This window comes from Mauremys mutica, chromosome 20, assembly GCF_020497125.1.
Source record: "Mauremys mutica isolate MM-2020 ecotype Southern chromosome 20, ASM2049712v1, whole genome shotgun sequence".
Taxonomy (NCBI): Eukaryota; Metazoa; Chordata; order Testudines; family Geoemydidae; genus Mauremys; species Mauremys mutica.
Window position 1 is genome coordinate 26538994 of NC_059091.1, and position 15988 is coordinate 26554981.

The 15988-nt window shown below is 68.4% G+C and overlaps 1 protein-coding gene across 2 annotated transcripts; it reads left to right on the forward strand.

The window, feature by feature from the left end:
* Positions 1 to 4430: 4430 nt before the first annotated feature.
* LOC123353733 (bestrophin-2-like) lies at positions 4431 to 15555 on the forward strand. 2 transcript variants are annotated; one of them, XM_044995114.1, is made up of 11 exons: positions 4431 to 4613; positions 5134 to 5376; positions 6193 to 6371; positions 6685 to 6779; positions 7236 to 7469; positions 9506 to 9660; positions 10323 to 10400; positions 10834 to 10986; positions 11654 to 11734; positions 11884 to 12038; positions 14626 to 15555. In XM_044995114.1, exons 3-11 carry the CDS (start codon positions 6220 to 6222, stop codon positions 15203 to 15205), a joined length of 1683 nt encoding a protein of 560 aa, XP_044851049.1. In that variant the 5' UTR covers positions 4431 to 4613; positions 5134 to 5376; positions 6193 to 6219; the 3' UTR covers positions 15206 to 15555. The 2 variants fall into 2 exon arrangements, with proteins under 2 accessions (XP_044851049.1, XP_044851050.1); XM_044995115.1 differs by lacking the exon at positions 5134 to 5376.
* Positions 15556 to 15988: the final 433 nt, after the last annotated feature.

Consider the following 15988-nt stretch of genomic DNA (forward strand, 5'->3'; position numbering starts at 1 on the left):
GGGAGTGGGGTGCCCCTTGGCCCAGCTCAAAGCAGAGGCGGGGGGCAGCAGGGAGCCCTCTACGTGGCACAGCCCATGGGGCTTCCTGCAGGGTGGTCACTGTGCTGTGTGGGGAACTCGAGCCTTGATGTGGAGGCAGTACGGGGTAGGGGTTGGAGCAGGGGGTGGGGCGAGGGCTCCCACGTGGGGTCTAGCGGGTGGTTAGTCCAGGGACACGGGGCGTCAGGGCTCCTGGGTTCTCTCGCTCCCCTCTCTGCGCCAGCCGGTGTAGTGCGGGGCGGGGGGGCGCTGGGGAAGGACAGGCAGCCCTTTATGAGCACTACAGGGGTGCGCTTGCTGTATTGACAAAGGGGCTGGCGGGGACGGAGCCCAGAAGGGAGAGAAAACCAACGCTTGGGACTGGGGGTGGGGGGGGGAAGCAGGGCTGGATTCTCAGTCCCTCCCTCCTTGCATGTGGGCTGCGGGGGTGGGGCTTCCTTGGCATCCCCTGTATTCTGGGCCCCGGCATCAGTTAGAGCAGCCTCTGGGCTGCTCTACCTCTCGCTCTGCACCTCCTGTGGTGCAGAGCCGGCTCTACCCTTCCGCCATGCTGGGGGGGGTCATAGGGGGCTATTCGCACCGACTGTATGACCCCTGCGGTGTCCTGCACAGCAGTACGAGGAGCTGGCAGCTTCTGCGCTCAGGCCCTGGGCCTGGAACCCTTCGCCCGGCGTGGAGGGGCTGCAGCTTCCCATTCAAGCCCGGCCGAGGCAGGTTGGTGCCTCGGACGTGTGGCCCCCGAGCTCCCTGTGGGGTGAGGGGCCAGTCCCCAGCGGGGGGGCCTCTCCCCCCCCCCCGAGAGCTGTAAGGGAGGCGGACGATGATTTCAGGTGCCAGTCAGGAGGCTGGGCCCTCCCCCTGCAATGGCTGGGAATGGGGAGCAGCCCTCAGGGCCCCGGTTCCCTGCCCCCCTGCACTGCAGCCTGGGCCCACTTCAGTCTTCATGGCTGGGGGCTGCCTGGAGCCCCCAGGTCTCTGGTGGGGGCTGCCCCCGAAAATCCCGCCCCCCTCCATGGGTTTGGTGAGCTGGTTCCTTCCCTGAGGCCAAAGGGAGCGAAGCCCTTGCTGAGGGGGGCTGTCGGACCGGGGTGACCCCTGGCTTGAATCCCGCCCCCTGTCGATTGCCTCTGCTTGGTGGAATTGGGCCTGGGGGGGGGGGGGGGGCTGGAGGCTGGTATTAAACTGTGCTTGGCAGGGGGCTGGGGGCCTCCCCCATGTCCCATCTCTGCTCTCCGGCCCTACCTGGGCACTGGGGGATGGGGATCGAGCACCTGCCTCCCCGGTTCCTTCCCAGCCGCCTGAGGCTCTGCCGGGAAGCTGGAGGGGGGATTGCACCAGCCTTATCTCGAGGGGCTTCAAAGGGCGGGGGGGGGTGTCCTGTGGATCAAAGCCGACAGCAGGAGGCAGGACTCCTGGATTCTATCAGCAGCTGAGGGGGGTCTAGTGATTGGAGCAGAGGGCTGGGAGCCAGGACTCCTGGGTTCTATCCTCAGCTCTGGGTGCAGAGTGGGGTCTAGTGATTGGAGCAGGGGGCTGGGAGCCAGGACTCCTGGGTTCTATCCCCAGCTCTGGGTGCAGAGTGGGGTCTAGTGGTTAGAGCGGGGGGCTGGGAGCCAGGACGCCTGGGTTCTATCCCCAGCTCTGGGTGCAGAGTGGGGTCTAGTGGTTAGAGCAGGGGGCTGGGAGCCAGGGCTCCTGGGTTCGGCACCGGAGGGGGAAAGCAGGGCCTAGCAGTCAGAACAGCACAGTGGGAGCTGGGATTCCTGGGTCGCTTCTGAGGGGGGGCCGCGGCTGGGCTCGGTGACCGGGTCCGAGCCTCCCAGGCTCTGGCTTTGCCTGGGCTGGGGGCGCGGGCTGCAGCTGCGTGCCCACCCTGTGCCCGCCCTGTGCCCGGCTGCAGCAGGGCTGTGAGGCGTGAGCGATGGGCTTATGAAACACGAGGGGCCCCGTGTGCGCCCAGGACGGGGGTTATGTAAGTCGCTCCCTGCCCGTGTCTGGAACTTGTGTCTGCCCCAGCAAGGGGCTGGGGGGGGGGGCTCATTAGCGCTGACCCACTCGGCCATGTGTCTCCAAGCTGCCCGCTATGGTGGTGGGCACCGGCGCTGATCTTAAAGGGCCAGTGCCCTGCTCCATGGCTGTTTCCTGTTAGTGCATGAGGGGGGGGGGTTGACTCTGCCCATTAGGGGCTGCTGCAGGAGGAGAGTGGAATCTAGTGGTTAGGGCAGAGGGGGCGGAGAGCAGGACTCCTGGGTTCTATCCCAGGCTCTGGGAGGAGAGTGGGATCTGGGGTGGGGGGGGAGCAGGACTCCTGGGTTCTATCCCAGGCTCTGGGAGGAGAGTGGGATCTAGTGGTGGTGTGGGGGCAGCAGGACTCCTGGGTTCTATCCCAGGCTCTGGGAGGAGAGTGAGATCGGGAGTGGGGGGGGAGCAGGACTCCTGGGTTCTATCCCAGGCTCTGGGAGGAGAGTGGGATCTAGGGGGGGGGGAGCAGGACTCCTGGGTTCTACAGCCATCACTTGCGGGGGTGCTCAGGCTGCCAGAGCAGGATCTGCTCCCGTCCCTCGTAGTGGGAGTCACACCTCCCCCCCCCCCACTGCCCAGCACGGCACAAGCTGCCCCCTCCTCCCTTCCCAGCCCCTGGCTTTGCAGACAAACGGGGGGGGGGGGGGCTGCAGGCTGGTCCATGTGCCAGGGAGGATCTGGAAGAGGCGATGATGGGGGAAGGGGGGTGGTTAATGTCTGGTGGGGGGGGGACTTGCCTCAGCCTCCGGCCAGGTGCTGCCCTGGGGAGCCCCCGTGACCCCTGCGAGCCCCTGGGGGGGGGGGTTGCCATGTGTTGCTCTGGGGCAGGGCCGGGCTCACCCCCCCCCCAGGCCATCAGCAGGGAGCCCCCAGCCCGCATCGTTCCCGGCGGGCAGGGCTGATTGGGGGGCGGGAGGGGCAGCCAGTGCTTAGCCAGGTATGTGCTGGGTTTGCCCCCCAGCCCAGCGCGCCCCCCCCCAGCCCCACAGCTGCCTTGCTCCTGGTGGCAGCGACCATCACCCCCCTTAGCACTGCCCCAGGCCCTGCTCGCTTGGGTCACACCCGGCACCCTGCTCCCAGGAGTCCCTGCTCCCAACCCCCCTGCTCCAACCATTAGATCCCACTCCCCTCCCAGAGCCGGGGAGAGAACCCAGGAGTCCCGGCTCCCAGCCTGCCCTGCTCCACCCACTGGCCCCCACTCCCCTCCCAGAGCCGGGGAGAGAACCCAGGAGTCCCGGCTCCCAGCCTGCCCTGCTCTACCCACTGGCCCCCACTCCCCTCCCAGAGCCAGGGAGAGAACCCAGGAGTCCTGGCTGCCACACACCCTCGCTCTACCCACTAGCCCCCACTCCCCTCCCAGAGCCAGGGAGAGAACCCAGGAGTCCTGGCTGCCACTGCCAGCCCCCCCCCCCTGCTCTACCCACTAGCCCCCACTCCCCTCCCAAAGCCCGGGGAGAGAACCCAGGAGTCCCGGCTGCCCTGCATTTCTGGGAAGGGGGTTGCATAACTCCGGAGAATGTGCCGGGGGCTTTGGAGACTCGGGGCTGGAGCACGTGCATTGTCTGAGGTGTTTGCCCTGCTCCCCCCGCCCGCAGGGATCAAACCTTGGGGGTGTTGACTCGTCAAACAGATCGAGCGATAGAAGCCAATGGCAGGAGGGAGCCGGTGCCCTCAGGCCCCCTGCGGCGGGGGGGGGGGGGAACACACACACTCCAGCACCTCCCATGCTCTGCTACTGGGGGGAGGCAGGACACCTGGGTTCTCTTCCCAGCTCGCGGAGGGGAGGAGTTGGATCTAGTGGTCAGAGCAGGTGGGGTGGGGCGGGGCCCGGGGGGCTGGAGATGGGAATAGGAGCAAGGAGTCCAGCCCCCTACTCTAACTCCGACCCCGCTCCCTTCCCAGAGCAGGACCTGACCCCCAGCCCCCTCCTTAATCGCCCCACCAGCCCCCAGAGCCAGGAACAGAACCAGGAGTCCTGACTCCCAGCCCCCTCCTTAATCTCCCCACCAGCCCCCAGAGCCAGGAACAGAACCCAGGAGTCCTGACTCCCAGCCCCCTCCTTAATCTCCCCACTAGCCCCCACTCCCCTCCTGCTCGATCGTTTCTCAGCCCCCTTAACTGCCCCTGAAACCAGCCACAGGATCTGACCCTCTGTGATCCCTGAGGAGCTGGTGCCAGTACAACCCAGCCCCCCGCTCCAGCGGTGGGAAAGGAAGCTACGCCCCCCCCAGGGCCCGTCCCTCTAATCCCCCCCCCCCCCCCCCCCGCCAGGCAATCAAAGGTTCTGGGAGGACAAAGGTCAGAGGGGTGGGCTCGGAGGTATTTAAACAGCAGCCCAGGGGAGTGGGTCTCTCTAAGCAGCTGCAGTCCCGCCCTGGTGTCCCCCTGGCTGCTCCTGGAGGTCCCTGGGTGTCTTCACCTTCCCGGGCCCGGCTCCTTGGCCCCCCAGGAGGAGAGGGGGGGGGCGGGTAGATTTGCTGCTCGGCTGCCTTCAGTTTAACTTCTCCTCCACCAGTGGCTGATTGCGAAGAGACCCGGCAGATCCAGGCAAGGTCAGTGACAAGCCCCCCCCTGCCCCCAAATCGGAGGCCCCTGCAGTGGTGGGAATGGGGGGGTGGGAGTGTGAGGTGCTGAGCAGACAGTGGCGGGGGGGAGTGAGCCTGTGCTGGGAGCCGCACGGACACCCCCTCTTTCCCCGTGGGGCGCTCGGCAGCCCTGGTCCCAGGCTCAGCTCCTTTCCAGACGTGAGCCTCAGCTCTGTCTCTAAAGACCCAATCCTGCAACCACAGATTAGGGGTCATTACGGTAGCACCCAGGATCAGAACCCCATTGGGCTGGGGGGCTGAACAGGTTTAGGTGTATTACGGTAGCACCTCAGCACCCCTGTCATGCTGCACAACCCCCGGGGGCGGGGGGTGTAAGTGATGTCGGTAACCCCCCACCCCCACCCCAGCAGTCACAAAATCATGAGACAGGCACCTACAAACATTCCCGGCCACCTGGGGGCTGGTTTCATTGGCCATCTGCTGTGGCCCCTGCCGGAGCCGGACACTTTCAAGGCCTTTTCTGCAGCTGGCAGGGCGAGAAGCTCCGGGGAGCGAGCGTCTCAGAATCCCATGACTCTGGGAGCTGAAGCTTGACAGACAAAAAGACCCAAGATCAGAACTGTGGTTAAAAGGAGGCGGCTCGCAGCAGTTCGGCTGCTTTGAAACGAGCGCCAGTGAAGCCGACTATGGAAATCACCCAGGGGCTCAGGCCTGGCGGGACAGCGAGCTCATGGATCTGACCCAGCTAGAGCACTTCTAGGTGTCAAAGGTGAACGCCGCTGTCTGGGGAATCATGGTTCAGTTCCCAGCAATGGCTGGAGCCCTGCGTGTGCAGGCCAGGCCTCAAGCACTGGCCTCTGGCTGGCCAGCGAATCGCAGTAGCAGCGGCTGGAATATTTGGGGACTGGTTTTCGCAATTGCTCTTTAACTACTGAGATGTGCTAGTCTATAAGGTGCCACAGGACTCTGCTGGTTTCTAACGGTTATCAGACGGGCTGAGCCGGGACTATGATGTTCCTGGACTTTGAGTGGGGGCTATTGGCGAGCTCGGGAAGATGATGTGAATCGGGACGATCGAATTATTGGAAAGTTTAGTTCGGGGGTTTGCAATCGGGAGGGTTTGGGACCCCTCAGGGGGTCGTGAGGTTATTACACGGGGGGGGGGGGTCGCAAGCCATCAACCTTCCCCCCAAACCCCACTTTGCCTCCAGCATTTATATTGGTGTTAAATAGATACAAAAGTGTTTTTAATGGATAATGGGGGGGGGGGTCGCACTCAGAGTCCTGCGATGTGAAGGGGTCACCAGTAAAAACGTTTGAGAGCCGCGGGTTTAGTTAGTTGAAGCTTTAAAATGTTACCACTTTAACCCCCCTCTCCCAGCGTCCCTTTGTGGGAAAGGGGTTATAGTGGGAGCCAGGACTCCTGGGTTCTGTCCCTGCTCTGGGAGGGAGTGAGGTCTAGTGGTTAGGGCTCCCCCCCCGCCCCAGTCCTGCCCCAGTGCATGGGGTGGCCCCCGTGACCTCCTGACGTCCCTTCCGGCCTTTCTCTGACCCCGTGGCCGTCGCTGTCCGTGTGTCTCTGCAGGGCCCGTGTCCCCCCGGCCGCCCCGCCATGACTGTCACCTACACGGCCCGCGTGGCCAACGCCCGTTTCGGGGGCTTCTACAAACTGCTGCTGCTCTGGCGCGGGAGCATCTACAAGCTGCTGTACAAGGAGTTCCTGGCCTTCTTCGTCACCTACCTGGGGCTCAGCCTGACCTACCGGTGAGGGGGGCCCTTTGCACGCGCGTGTGCCCCGGGCCTGTGCACGGCTGTGGTGAGCGTGCCCCTTGCACATGTGCTTGTGGCTCTTTGCACGCGTGTGCAGGTGGGTGGGGGGCAGAGCATGTCCCCGGCCCCTCGCACGTCTGTGTGCCTGCGCTCTCATCGGGGGGAGGGGCGTGCGGCACTTTGCACGTGTGTGTGGACGCCCCATCCCCGTGCACGGTCTGGGTGGAAACCCCCCGGGCGAGGGCACCAACCTCCTTGCATTTCTCTCCCCTCCCCCCCCTCCCCCCGGCCCAATTCCCACCCGCAGCTTCGTCCTGGCCGAGGATCAGAAACGCTACTTTGAGAAACTGGTGATTTACTGCGACAACTACGCCAACCTGATCCCCGTCTCCTTCGTGCTGGGTAAGAGCCGGGACCCCCCGCCCAGCCCCTCGTGTGAGAGACCTGCCCTCCTCCCCCCGGCCCCTGCCCTCTCCGAGGGCGGGCAGGCACTATAGGGTGTATGGGCCCCACTGGCTCCCCCCCTGGGGGGCAGAATGCCCCTCTGGGCTGTTTGTAGCACGATGGGGGGGCTGTGGGTGTGGGCTCAGCTCGGGGGGGGGGCTGTGGATGTGGGCTCAGCTCTCCCACCAGGGCGGGACCAGCCCTGGGTTCGAATCCCGCTAGGCCCCTCAAGCCAGGGCTGGGACCCTCCAGTCGAACGGGGTGAGAGCGAGCGACTCCTCCCGGCCCCATTGGATCCCACTGACCCGCCTGGGCTTGGTTTGCTGTGCCCCCTGGGCAGGGCTGGGGTCCAGGACGCCGGGGTCCTGTGGCCGGCTTGGGCCCTGACTCCTGGGCTTGTCCCTTTGCCCGCAGGCTTCTACGTCACGCTGGTGGTGAACCGGTGGTGGAGCCAGTACACCTGCATGCCCATGCCCGACCGCCTGATGTGCGCCATCTCCGGCTCCGTGCACGGCGGGGACGAGCGGGGCCGGCTCTACCGCCGCACCCTGATGCGCTACAGCAGCCTCTCGGCCGTGCTCATCCTGCGCTCCGTCAGCACCGCCGTCTTCAAGCGCTTCCCCACCATCGACCACGTGGTGGAGGCAGGTAGGTGCTGGGGGGTGCTGGGCTGCAGGGAGCGGGGCGAGGGCTCAGTAGGGGGCGCTGGGCTGCAGGGAGCAGGGCAGGGGGTCAGCAGGGGGCGCTAGGGGGCGCTGGGCTGCAGGCAGTGGGGGGGCTCAGCAGGGGGCGCTAGGGGGCGCTGGGCTGCAGGCAGGGGGGGAGGGCTCAGCAGGGGGCGCGAGGGGGCGCTGGGCTGCAGGCGGGGGGGGCTCAGCAGGGGGCGCTAGGGGGCACTGGGCTGCAGGCACGGGGGGCTCAGCAGGGGGCACTAGGGGGCGCTGGGCTGCAGGCAGTGGGGGAGGGCTCAGCAGGGGGCGCTAGGGGGCGCTGGGCTGCAGGCAGGGGGGGCTCAGCAGGGGGCGCTAGGGGGCGCTGGGCTGCAGGCAGTGGGGGGGCTCAGCAGGGGGCGCTAGGGGGCACTGGGCTGCAGGCAGTGGGGGGGGGCTCAGCAGGGGGCACTAGGGGGCACTGGGCTGCAGGCAGTAGGGGGGGCTCAGCAGGGGGCGCTAGGGGGCGCTGGGCTGCAGGGAGTGGGGCAGGGGGTCAGCAGGGGGCGCTAGGGGGCACTGGGCTGCAGGGAGTGGGGCAGGGGGTCAGCAGGGGGCGCTCTCCCTGGCAGGCAGGGCTGGCCCCAGGGGGTGCTGGGCTGCAGGGAGCGGGGCGGGGGCTAAGCAGGGGGCACTAGGGGGTGCTGGGCTGCAGGCAGTGGGGGGGGGCTCAGCAGGGGGCGCTGGGCTGCAGGGAGCGGGGCAGGTGGTCAGCAGGGGGCGCTCTCCCCGGCAGGCAGGGCTGGCCCCAGGGGGCTCTAGGGGGCGCTGGGCTGCAGGGAGCAGGGCAGGAGGTCAGCAGGGGGTGCTAGGGGGCGCTGGGCTGCAGGGAGCAGGGAAGGAGGTCAGCAGGGGGCGCTGGGCTGCAGGCAGTGGGGGGAGGCTCAGCAGGGGGCACTGGGCTGCAGGGAGCAGGGCAGGGGGTCAGCAGGGGGCGCTAGGGGGCGCTGGGCTGCAGGCAGTGGGGGGGGCTCAGCAGGGGGTGCTAGGGGGCACTGGGCTGCAGGCGGGGGGGGGCTCAGCAGGGGGCGCTAGGGGGCGCTGGGCTACAGGCAGTGGGGGGGCTCAGCAGGGGATGCTAGGGGGCGCTGGGCTGCAGGCAGTGGGGGGGGCTCAGCAGGGGGCGCTAGGGGGCGCTGGGCTGCAGGCGGGGGGGGGCTCAGCAGGGGGCGCTCTCCAATCCCGAGCCGAGCTGCAATCCGCTGGGAGACAAAACTCAAGGCCCCAGGCCCTGGCGGGCAGCACAGCTCGGCTGTCACTCCCCATTTGAGTCGGGGGGTTGAACCCCGGTGGCCTGGCTGGCGCCCAGCCCCGGAAATTCCTTTCCAGCTCCCTGACTCCCTCCCGCTGCTTCAGCTGGATCCAGATCTCACTCCACGGCCTGATCAAAACCTTGGCGCGGCTCTTCAGCAGCCTCCGTGCCAAAAGCCGCTGCGTCTCGCTGCCTTGCCAGGGTTCCTGTGTAAACAGCCCCCAGCCCCACCCCAGAGGTGGCTGCATCTCAGCGCCGGGCCAGGGGTCTCTGTGTAAACAGCCCCCGGCCCCACCCCAGAGGCGGCTGCATCTCAGTGCCGGGCCAGGGGTCTCTGTATAAACAGCCCCCGGCCCCACCCCAGAGGCGGCTGCAGCTCAGCGCCGGGCCAGGGGTCTCTGGATAAACAGCTCCCGGCCCCACCCCAGAGGTGGCTGCAGCTCAGCTCCAGGTGAGGGGCCCCAGTGTAGAGCCTGTTTAAAGGGTGGGGGGACTGTCCAGGGAGGCTGATGAAAGGGGGGTCTAAAGGGGGGGAGGGACTGAGACTGGGTCAGTTTGTGCCCCAGGGGTCCCAGTTGCTCATGCCCGAGGCGACCCCCATGTGCCGCTCCTGCTCCTGCTGGCGGCCAGGGGCCGGAGGGGCTGCGGGACGCAGAGGCTGCCGGTCTGGTCCCCGGCCCGGGCTGGGGGGCGGCTGGGTGACCCCTTCCCCTCGCCCGCAGGCTTCATGACCCGTGAGGAGCGGAAGAAATACGAGAACCTGAGCTCGTCCTACAACAAGTACTGGATCCCCTGCGTCTGGTTCACCAACCTGGTGGCCCAGGCTCGCAAGGAGGGACGCGTCCGGGACAACTGCGCCCTCAAGATGCTCATGGAGGTGGGTGGAAACCGGGGGGGGAGGTTGCCTGGGGATGCCTGGGTTCTGTGTCCGGCTCGGGGGGGGGGGAGCCCCGGATGCCTGGGTTCTGTATCTGGCTCGGAGAGGGTGAGCCCCGGATGCCTGGGTTCTGTGTCCGGCTCGGGGGGGGGGGGTGAGCCCCGGATGCCTGGGTTCTGTGTCCGGCTCGTGGGGTGGGGTGAGCCCCGGATGCCTGGGTTCTGGGCCCAGCTCTGGGTGGGGGGGGGCAGGGGTGAGCCCCGGATGCCTGGGTTCTGGGCCCAGCTCTGGGTGGGGTGGGGGGTGAGCCCCGGATGCCTGGGTTCTACCTCTTGTCCCACCTGATTTGAATCCAGCCCCTGGTGGTGACTGGCAAATCCAGAGCCTCATGTGCCCGGTGATGAGTTTGCTGAGGCTCTGCTCAGCTCCCAGCTGCGTCCTAGCAGCACTAACTGGGGGCTGATGGGGGAGACTGAGCCCCCCCCAAGCCCTAGAGGGGACCCCAGTGGGGGAGACACCTTGGCAGTGGTGGGGGCTCTGTGCTGGGCAGGGGGCATTTCCTGGGGATGCCCTGAGTCTGTCCCTGGGGGGCTGTCAAGCTGCCCCCCCCAGCAGGGATCTGCCCCCTCCCTGGCTCTGAAATCCCCCCTCCCCCCCGCCAGGAGCTGAATCAGTTCCGTGCGAACTGCAGCATGTTGTTCCACTACGACTGGATCAGCGTCCCCCTGGTCTACACGCAGGTGAGCACCGACCCCGTGGAGTGGAGGCTGGGGGAGCCCGGACGCCGGGGTTCCGGGCCTGGTGCTGGGATGGGGAGGAGAGGGGAGGGGCAGGGCTGGGATAGGGAGCCCGGACGCCGGGGTTCTGGGGGACTCGGACACCAGGGTTCTGGGCATGAGATGGGATGGGAAAAAGAGGGGAGGGGGAGGGGCAGGGCTGGGGAGCCCGGGCGCCGGGGTTCCGGGGAGGGGGAGGGGCCGGGGAGCCCGGACGCCGGGGTTCCGGGGAGGGGCAGGGCCGGGGAGCCCGGACGCCGGGGTTCTGTGGAGGGGGAGGGGCAGGGCCGGGGAGCCCGGACGCCGGGGTTCCGGGGAGGGGGAGGGGCAGGGCCGGGGAGCCCGGACGCCGGGGTTCCAGTCCCGGCGCTGCCCTGCCTCCCTGCCTCGCCCCCAGGTGGTGACCATCGCCGTGTACAGCTTCTTCGTGGCCTGTCTGATCGGGCGCCAGTTCCTGGACCCGGCCCAGGGCTACGAGGGCCACGACCTGGACCTGTGTGTGCCGGTCTTCACCCTGCTGCAGTTCTTCTTCTACGTGGGCTGGCTCAAGGTGTGGGTGTGGGGGGGGGCTCCAGGTCTGGGGCTGGCCAAGGGGGTGGGGCAGGGTACTTGGGGGGGGGCACAGAGAGCTGGGAGAGGGGTGGGCCTGGCAGGGGTGTTTGGGGGCAGGGCGCTGGCAGAGGGGCAGGCCTGGTGGTGTTGGGGGTCAGGGCACTGGGGGAGGGGTGTTGGGGGTCAGGGAGCCGGGGGAGGGGCAGGCCTGGCAGGGGACATGGGGGGCAGGGAGCCGGGGGAGGGGCAGGCCTGGCAGGGGTGTTGGGGGTCAGGGTGCTGGTGGAGGGGTGTTGGGGGGCAGGGCGCTGGCAGAGGGGCAGGCCTGGTGGAGGTGTTGGGGGGCAGGGCACTGGGGGAGGGGTGTTGGGGGGACAGGGAGCCGGGGGAGGGGCAGGCCTGGCAGGGGTGTTGGGGGGCAGGGTGCTGGCAGAGGGGCAGGCCTGGTGGAGGTGTTGGGGGGCAGGGCACTGGGGGAGGGGTGTTGGGGGTCAGGGAGCCGGGGGAGGGGCAGGCCTGGCAGGGGTGTTGGGGGGCAGGGTGCTGGCAGAGGGGCAGGCCTGGTGGAGGTGTTGGGGGGGGTAGGGCGCTGGGGGAGGGGTGTTGGGGGGCAGGGGTGTTGGGGGAGGGTCTGTCCCCCCCCCAGCTGAACCGTGCTCCCCCAGGTCGCCGAGCAGCTGATCAATCCCTTTGGGGAGGACGACGACGACTTCGAAACCAACCTGCTGATCGACCGCAATTTCCAGGTACCTCCCCCCAGCCCCCTGCCAGCCCCCCAGACTGTGGGGTCCTGACGAACACCCAGCAGGACCCTCCCCCCACCCCTTAGTGTCTGGCTCCCGCTCCCCCAGTCAGTCTAGAACCCAGGAGTCCTGAGCCCTGCCCTGCCCCCCAGGTCTCCATGATGGCGGTGGACGAGATGTACGACGACCTGCCCCTGCTGGAGAAGGACCGTTACTGGGACGCCTCCAACCCCCGCGCCCCCTACACGGCAGCCACCGTCTTCCTGCTGCACCAGCCGTCCTTCCAGGGCTCCACCTTCGACATGACGTGAGCCCGGGCCGGGGGGTGGGGGCTCCTTTGGGTGGCCCCTGGACCACAGGGATCCTGGGGCACTTGGGCCTCTCTGCTGAGGTCTCACCCAAGGGGGATGGGATGGGAACGTTGCCGCCCCATCCTGGAACCTGCTTAGTTTGGGGCCTCCCACCCCAGAGGTGGCTGCAGCTCAGTGCCGGGTGAGGGACCCGTGTATAATGAGGGGCCGTGCCCCACCCCCGAGGTGGCTGCAGCTCAGTGCCGGGTGAGGGACCCGTGTATAACGAGGGGCCCTGCCCCACCCCAGAGGTGGCTGCAGCTCAGCACCGGGTGAGGGACCCGTGTATAACGAGGGGCCCTGCCCCACCCCAGAGGTGGCTGCAGCTCAGCACCGGGTGAGGGACCCGTGTATAACGAGGGGCCCTGCCCCACCCCAGAGGTGGCTGCAGCTCAGCACCGGGTGAGGGACCCGTGTATAACGAGGGGCCCTGCCCCACCCCAGAGGTGGCTGCAGCTCAGCACCGGGTGAGGGACCCGTGTATAACGAGGGGCCCTGCCCCACCCCAGAGGTGGCTGCAGCTCAGCACCGGGTGAGGGGCCCTGCCCCACCCCAGAGGTGGCTGCAGCTCAGCACCGGGTGAGGGACCCGTGTATAACGAGGGGCCCTGCCCCACCCCAGAGGTGGCTGCAGCTCAGCACCGGGTGAGGGACCCGTGTCTAACGAGGGGCCCTGCCCCACCCCAGAGGTGGCTGCAGCTCAGCACCGGGTGAGGGACCCGTGTATAACGAGGGGCCCTGCCCCACCCCCGAGGTGGCTGCAGCTCAGCACCGGGTGAGGGACCCGTGTCTAACGAGGGGCCCTGCCCCACCCCAGAGGTGGCTGCAGCTCAGCGCCGGGTGAGGGACCCGTGTCTAACGAGGGGCCCTGCCCCACCCCAGAGGTGGCTGCAGCTCAGCGCCGGGTGAGGGACCCGTGTATAACGAGGGGCCGTGCCCCACCCCAGAGGTGGCTGCAGCTCAGCGCCGGGTGAGGGACCCGTGTATAACGAGGGGCCCTGCCCCACCCCAGAGGTGGCTGCAGCTCAGCGCCGGGTGAGGGACCCGTGTATAACGAGGGGCCGTGCCCCACCCCCGAGGTGGCTGCAGCTCAGCGCCGGGTGAGGGACCCGTGTATAACGAGGGGCCCTGCCCCACCCCAGAGGTGGCTGCAGCTCAGCGCCGGGTGAGGGACCCGTGTATAACGAGGGGCCGTGCCCCACCCCAGAGGTGGCTGCAGCTCAGCGCCGGGTGAGGGACCCGTGTATAACGAGGGGCCCTGCCCCACCCCAGAGGTGGCTGCAGCTCAGCGCCGGGTGAGGGACCCGTGTATAACGAGGGGCCCTGCCCCACCCCAGAGGTGGCTGCAGCTCAGCGCCGGGTGAGGGACCCGTGTATAACGAGGGGCCCTGCCCCACCCCAGAGGTGCCTGCAGCTCAGCGCCGGGTGATGGACCCGTGTATTTCGGTGGGCGGTGCCCCACCCCAGAGGTGGCTGCAGCTCAGCGCCGGGTGAGGGACCCGTGTATAACGAGGGGCCGTGCCCCACCCCAGAGGTGGCTGCAGCTCAGCGCCGGGTGAGGGACCCGTGTATAACGAGGGGCCCTGCCCCACCCCAGAGGTGGCTGCAGCTCAGCGCCGGGTGAGGGACCCGTGTATAACGAGGGGCCCTGCCCCACCCCAGAGGTGGCTGCAGCTCAGCGCCGGGTGAGGGACCCGTGTCTAACGAGGGGCCCTGCCCCACCCCAGAGGTGGCTGCAGCTCAGCGCCGGGTGAGGGACCCGTGTATAACGAGGGGCCGTGCCCCACCCCAGAGGTGGCTGCAGCTCAGCGCCGGGTGAGGGACCCGTGTATAACGAGGGGCCCTGCCCCACCCCAGAGGTGGCTGCAGCTCAGCGCCGGGTGAGGGACCCGTGTATAACGAGGGGCCGTGCCCCACCCCCGAGGTGGCTGCAGCTCAGCGCCGGGTGAGGGACCCGTGTATAACGAGGGGCCCTGCCCCACCCCAGAGGTGGCTGCAGCTCAGCGCCGGGTGAGGGACCCGTGTATAACGAGGGGCCCTGCCCCACCCCAGAGGTGGCTGCAGCTCAGCGCCGGGTGAGGGACCCGTGTATAACGAGGGGCCCTGCCCCACCCCAGAGGTGCCTGCAGCTCAGCGCCGGGTGAGGGACCCGTGTATAACGAGGGGCCGTGCCCCACCCCAGAGGTGGCTGCAGCTCAGCGCCGGGTGAGGGACCCGTGTATAACGAGGGGCCCTGCCCCACCCCAGAGGTGGCTGCAGCTCAGCGCCGGGTGAGGGACCCGTGTATAACGAGGGGCCCTGCCCCACCCCAGAGGTGGCTGCAGCTCAGCACCGGGTGAGGGACCCGTGTATAACGAGGGGCCCTGCCCCACCCCAGAGGTGCCTGCAGCTCAGCGCCGGGTGAGGGACCCGTGTATAACGAGGGGCCGTGCCCCACCCCAGAGGTGGCTGCAGCTCAGCGCTGGGTGAGGGACCCGTGTATAACGAGGGGCCGTGCCCCACCCCAGAGGTGGCTGCATTCCAATCCCTGGTCTCTCTGGTGCAGGCTGCCCAAGGAGGACATGCAGTTCCAGCCGCTGGAGGAGATCGAGGAGGGGCTGGAGCCGAGCCGGCACGTCCCCCTGCACCTCCTGAACCGGCTGCTGGCCACGGGGCCCGCCCCGGGCAGCTTCGGCCGGCGCCTCTCCCTCCTGCGCCGCAAGAACAGCTGCGTCTCCGAGGCCTCCACCTCCTACAGCTGCCTGTGCCAGGACACGCAGAGCACGGACTGCAGCTGTGGGCCCCCCGCCCGCCGCCTGCCCCTCAGCGAGGTCCCCTTCGCCCCCGAGCAGCGGGGCTGGGAGGGGGGCGAGGAAGCCGGGCCCTGGGCCCCGGGCCGCCACGAGGAGGCCTTGGCCGAGGACTCGGACCTTGCCCAGCGCTCCCAGGTCTCCTTGCTTCACCCCGACGGCGCCGCCCCTGTGGCCGGCGGCTTCCCTTCGCCACAGGACGTGGGGCCCCTTGTGGACACGTCCTTCCTCCTGCAGCCGGGAGCCGCCCAGGAGCCCCCCGCCCGCAGCGGCCCCCCCAGTGCCGGCTACCGCCCCTGGCTGCAGAACTGCATCGAGGAGGAGACCGTGGCGTGAGCCGGGCCGGGCTGAGCCGGGACCAAACCCCAGTGCCGGGTGGGGGGCCGGGGCCGACCCCTTGATGTGACGGCAGAGATGCCCAGTTCTGGCCAATACAGCTGAGCCCAGATCTGGTGCCGCCAGATGAACTGTTCAAAGGGGGGGGGGTCCATCAGTGCCCCCCACCCCCCAGACCCCTCTGCTCCCTGTCTCACCAGCTACATGCTGGCCCCTGGTGGGTGCAGCGCCCCCTGCTGGCGGACCCGTGCGGTGCCCAGCTCCGGTCCCCTCAACTCTCATCCACCACAGGGCGGGACCCTGCTGCAAACGCCACCGTCCTCGGGGCGTCGCCCCGGCCTCTACCCTCGCTCGCCAGCCGGGACTGGATTCGGGGGCGGGGGGGGGGGCTGAGCTGGGGGGGAGCCTCCCCCGTCGGGGGCTGGGGGAAAACGGCTCAATCCCTTTTCTTTCACAGTCTGGCTCCTGCCTTTTTAAATATACGTTTATGAAGCTGCTCTGGAGTGGGGTCTTGTGCAGGGGGTGGGGTGGGGGGAAGGCTGGCTGCAGTCTGCTGGGAGCAGCTCCGTGCCTCAGTTTCCCCCTCTGCCCCACGGAACGACTCTCACGTGCAGGGCTCGTGTGCGCTGCTGGGAACAGGCAGTGGGGCCAGTCCCACCTCCAGGCACGTGGGTCACGTTTAAAATAAAATGGGCTGGGGGGGGCTCAGCGGGGGTCACCCCACTGTCCTCACTCTCATGCCCTGGGGGGTGGCAGCGGTGGAGCTGGGATTTGGCCCTGGGG

Bases quoted from the DNA above. Each gene is read 5' to 3' on its own strand.
- LOC123353733 (XM_044995114.1), top strand. From the start codon at position 6,220: ATGACTGTCACCTACACGGCCCGCGTGGCCAACGCCCGTTTCGGGGGC. The intron at 6,372-6,684 runs GTGAGGGGGGCC...TCCCACCCGCAG, and splicing joins GGGCTCAGCCTGACCTACCG to CTTCGTCCTGGCCGAGGATC. The intron at 6,780-7,235 runs GTAAGAGCCGGG...CTTTGCCCGCAG, and splicing joins CCCCGTCTCCTTCGTGCTGG to GCTTCTACGTCACGCTGGTG.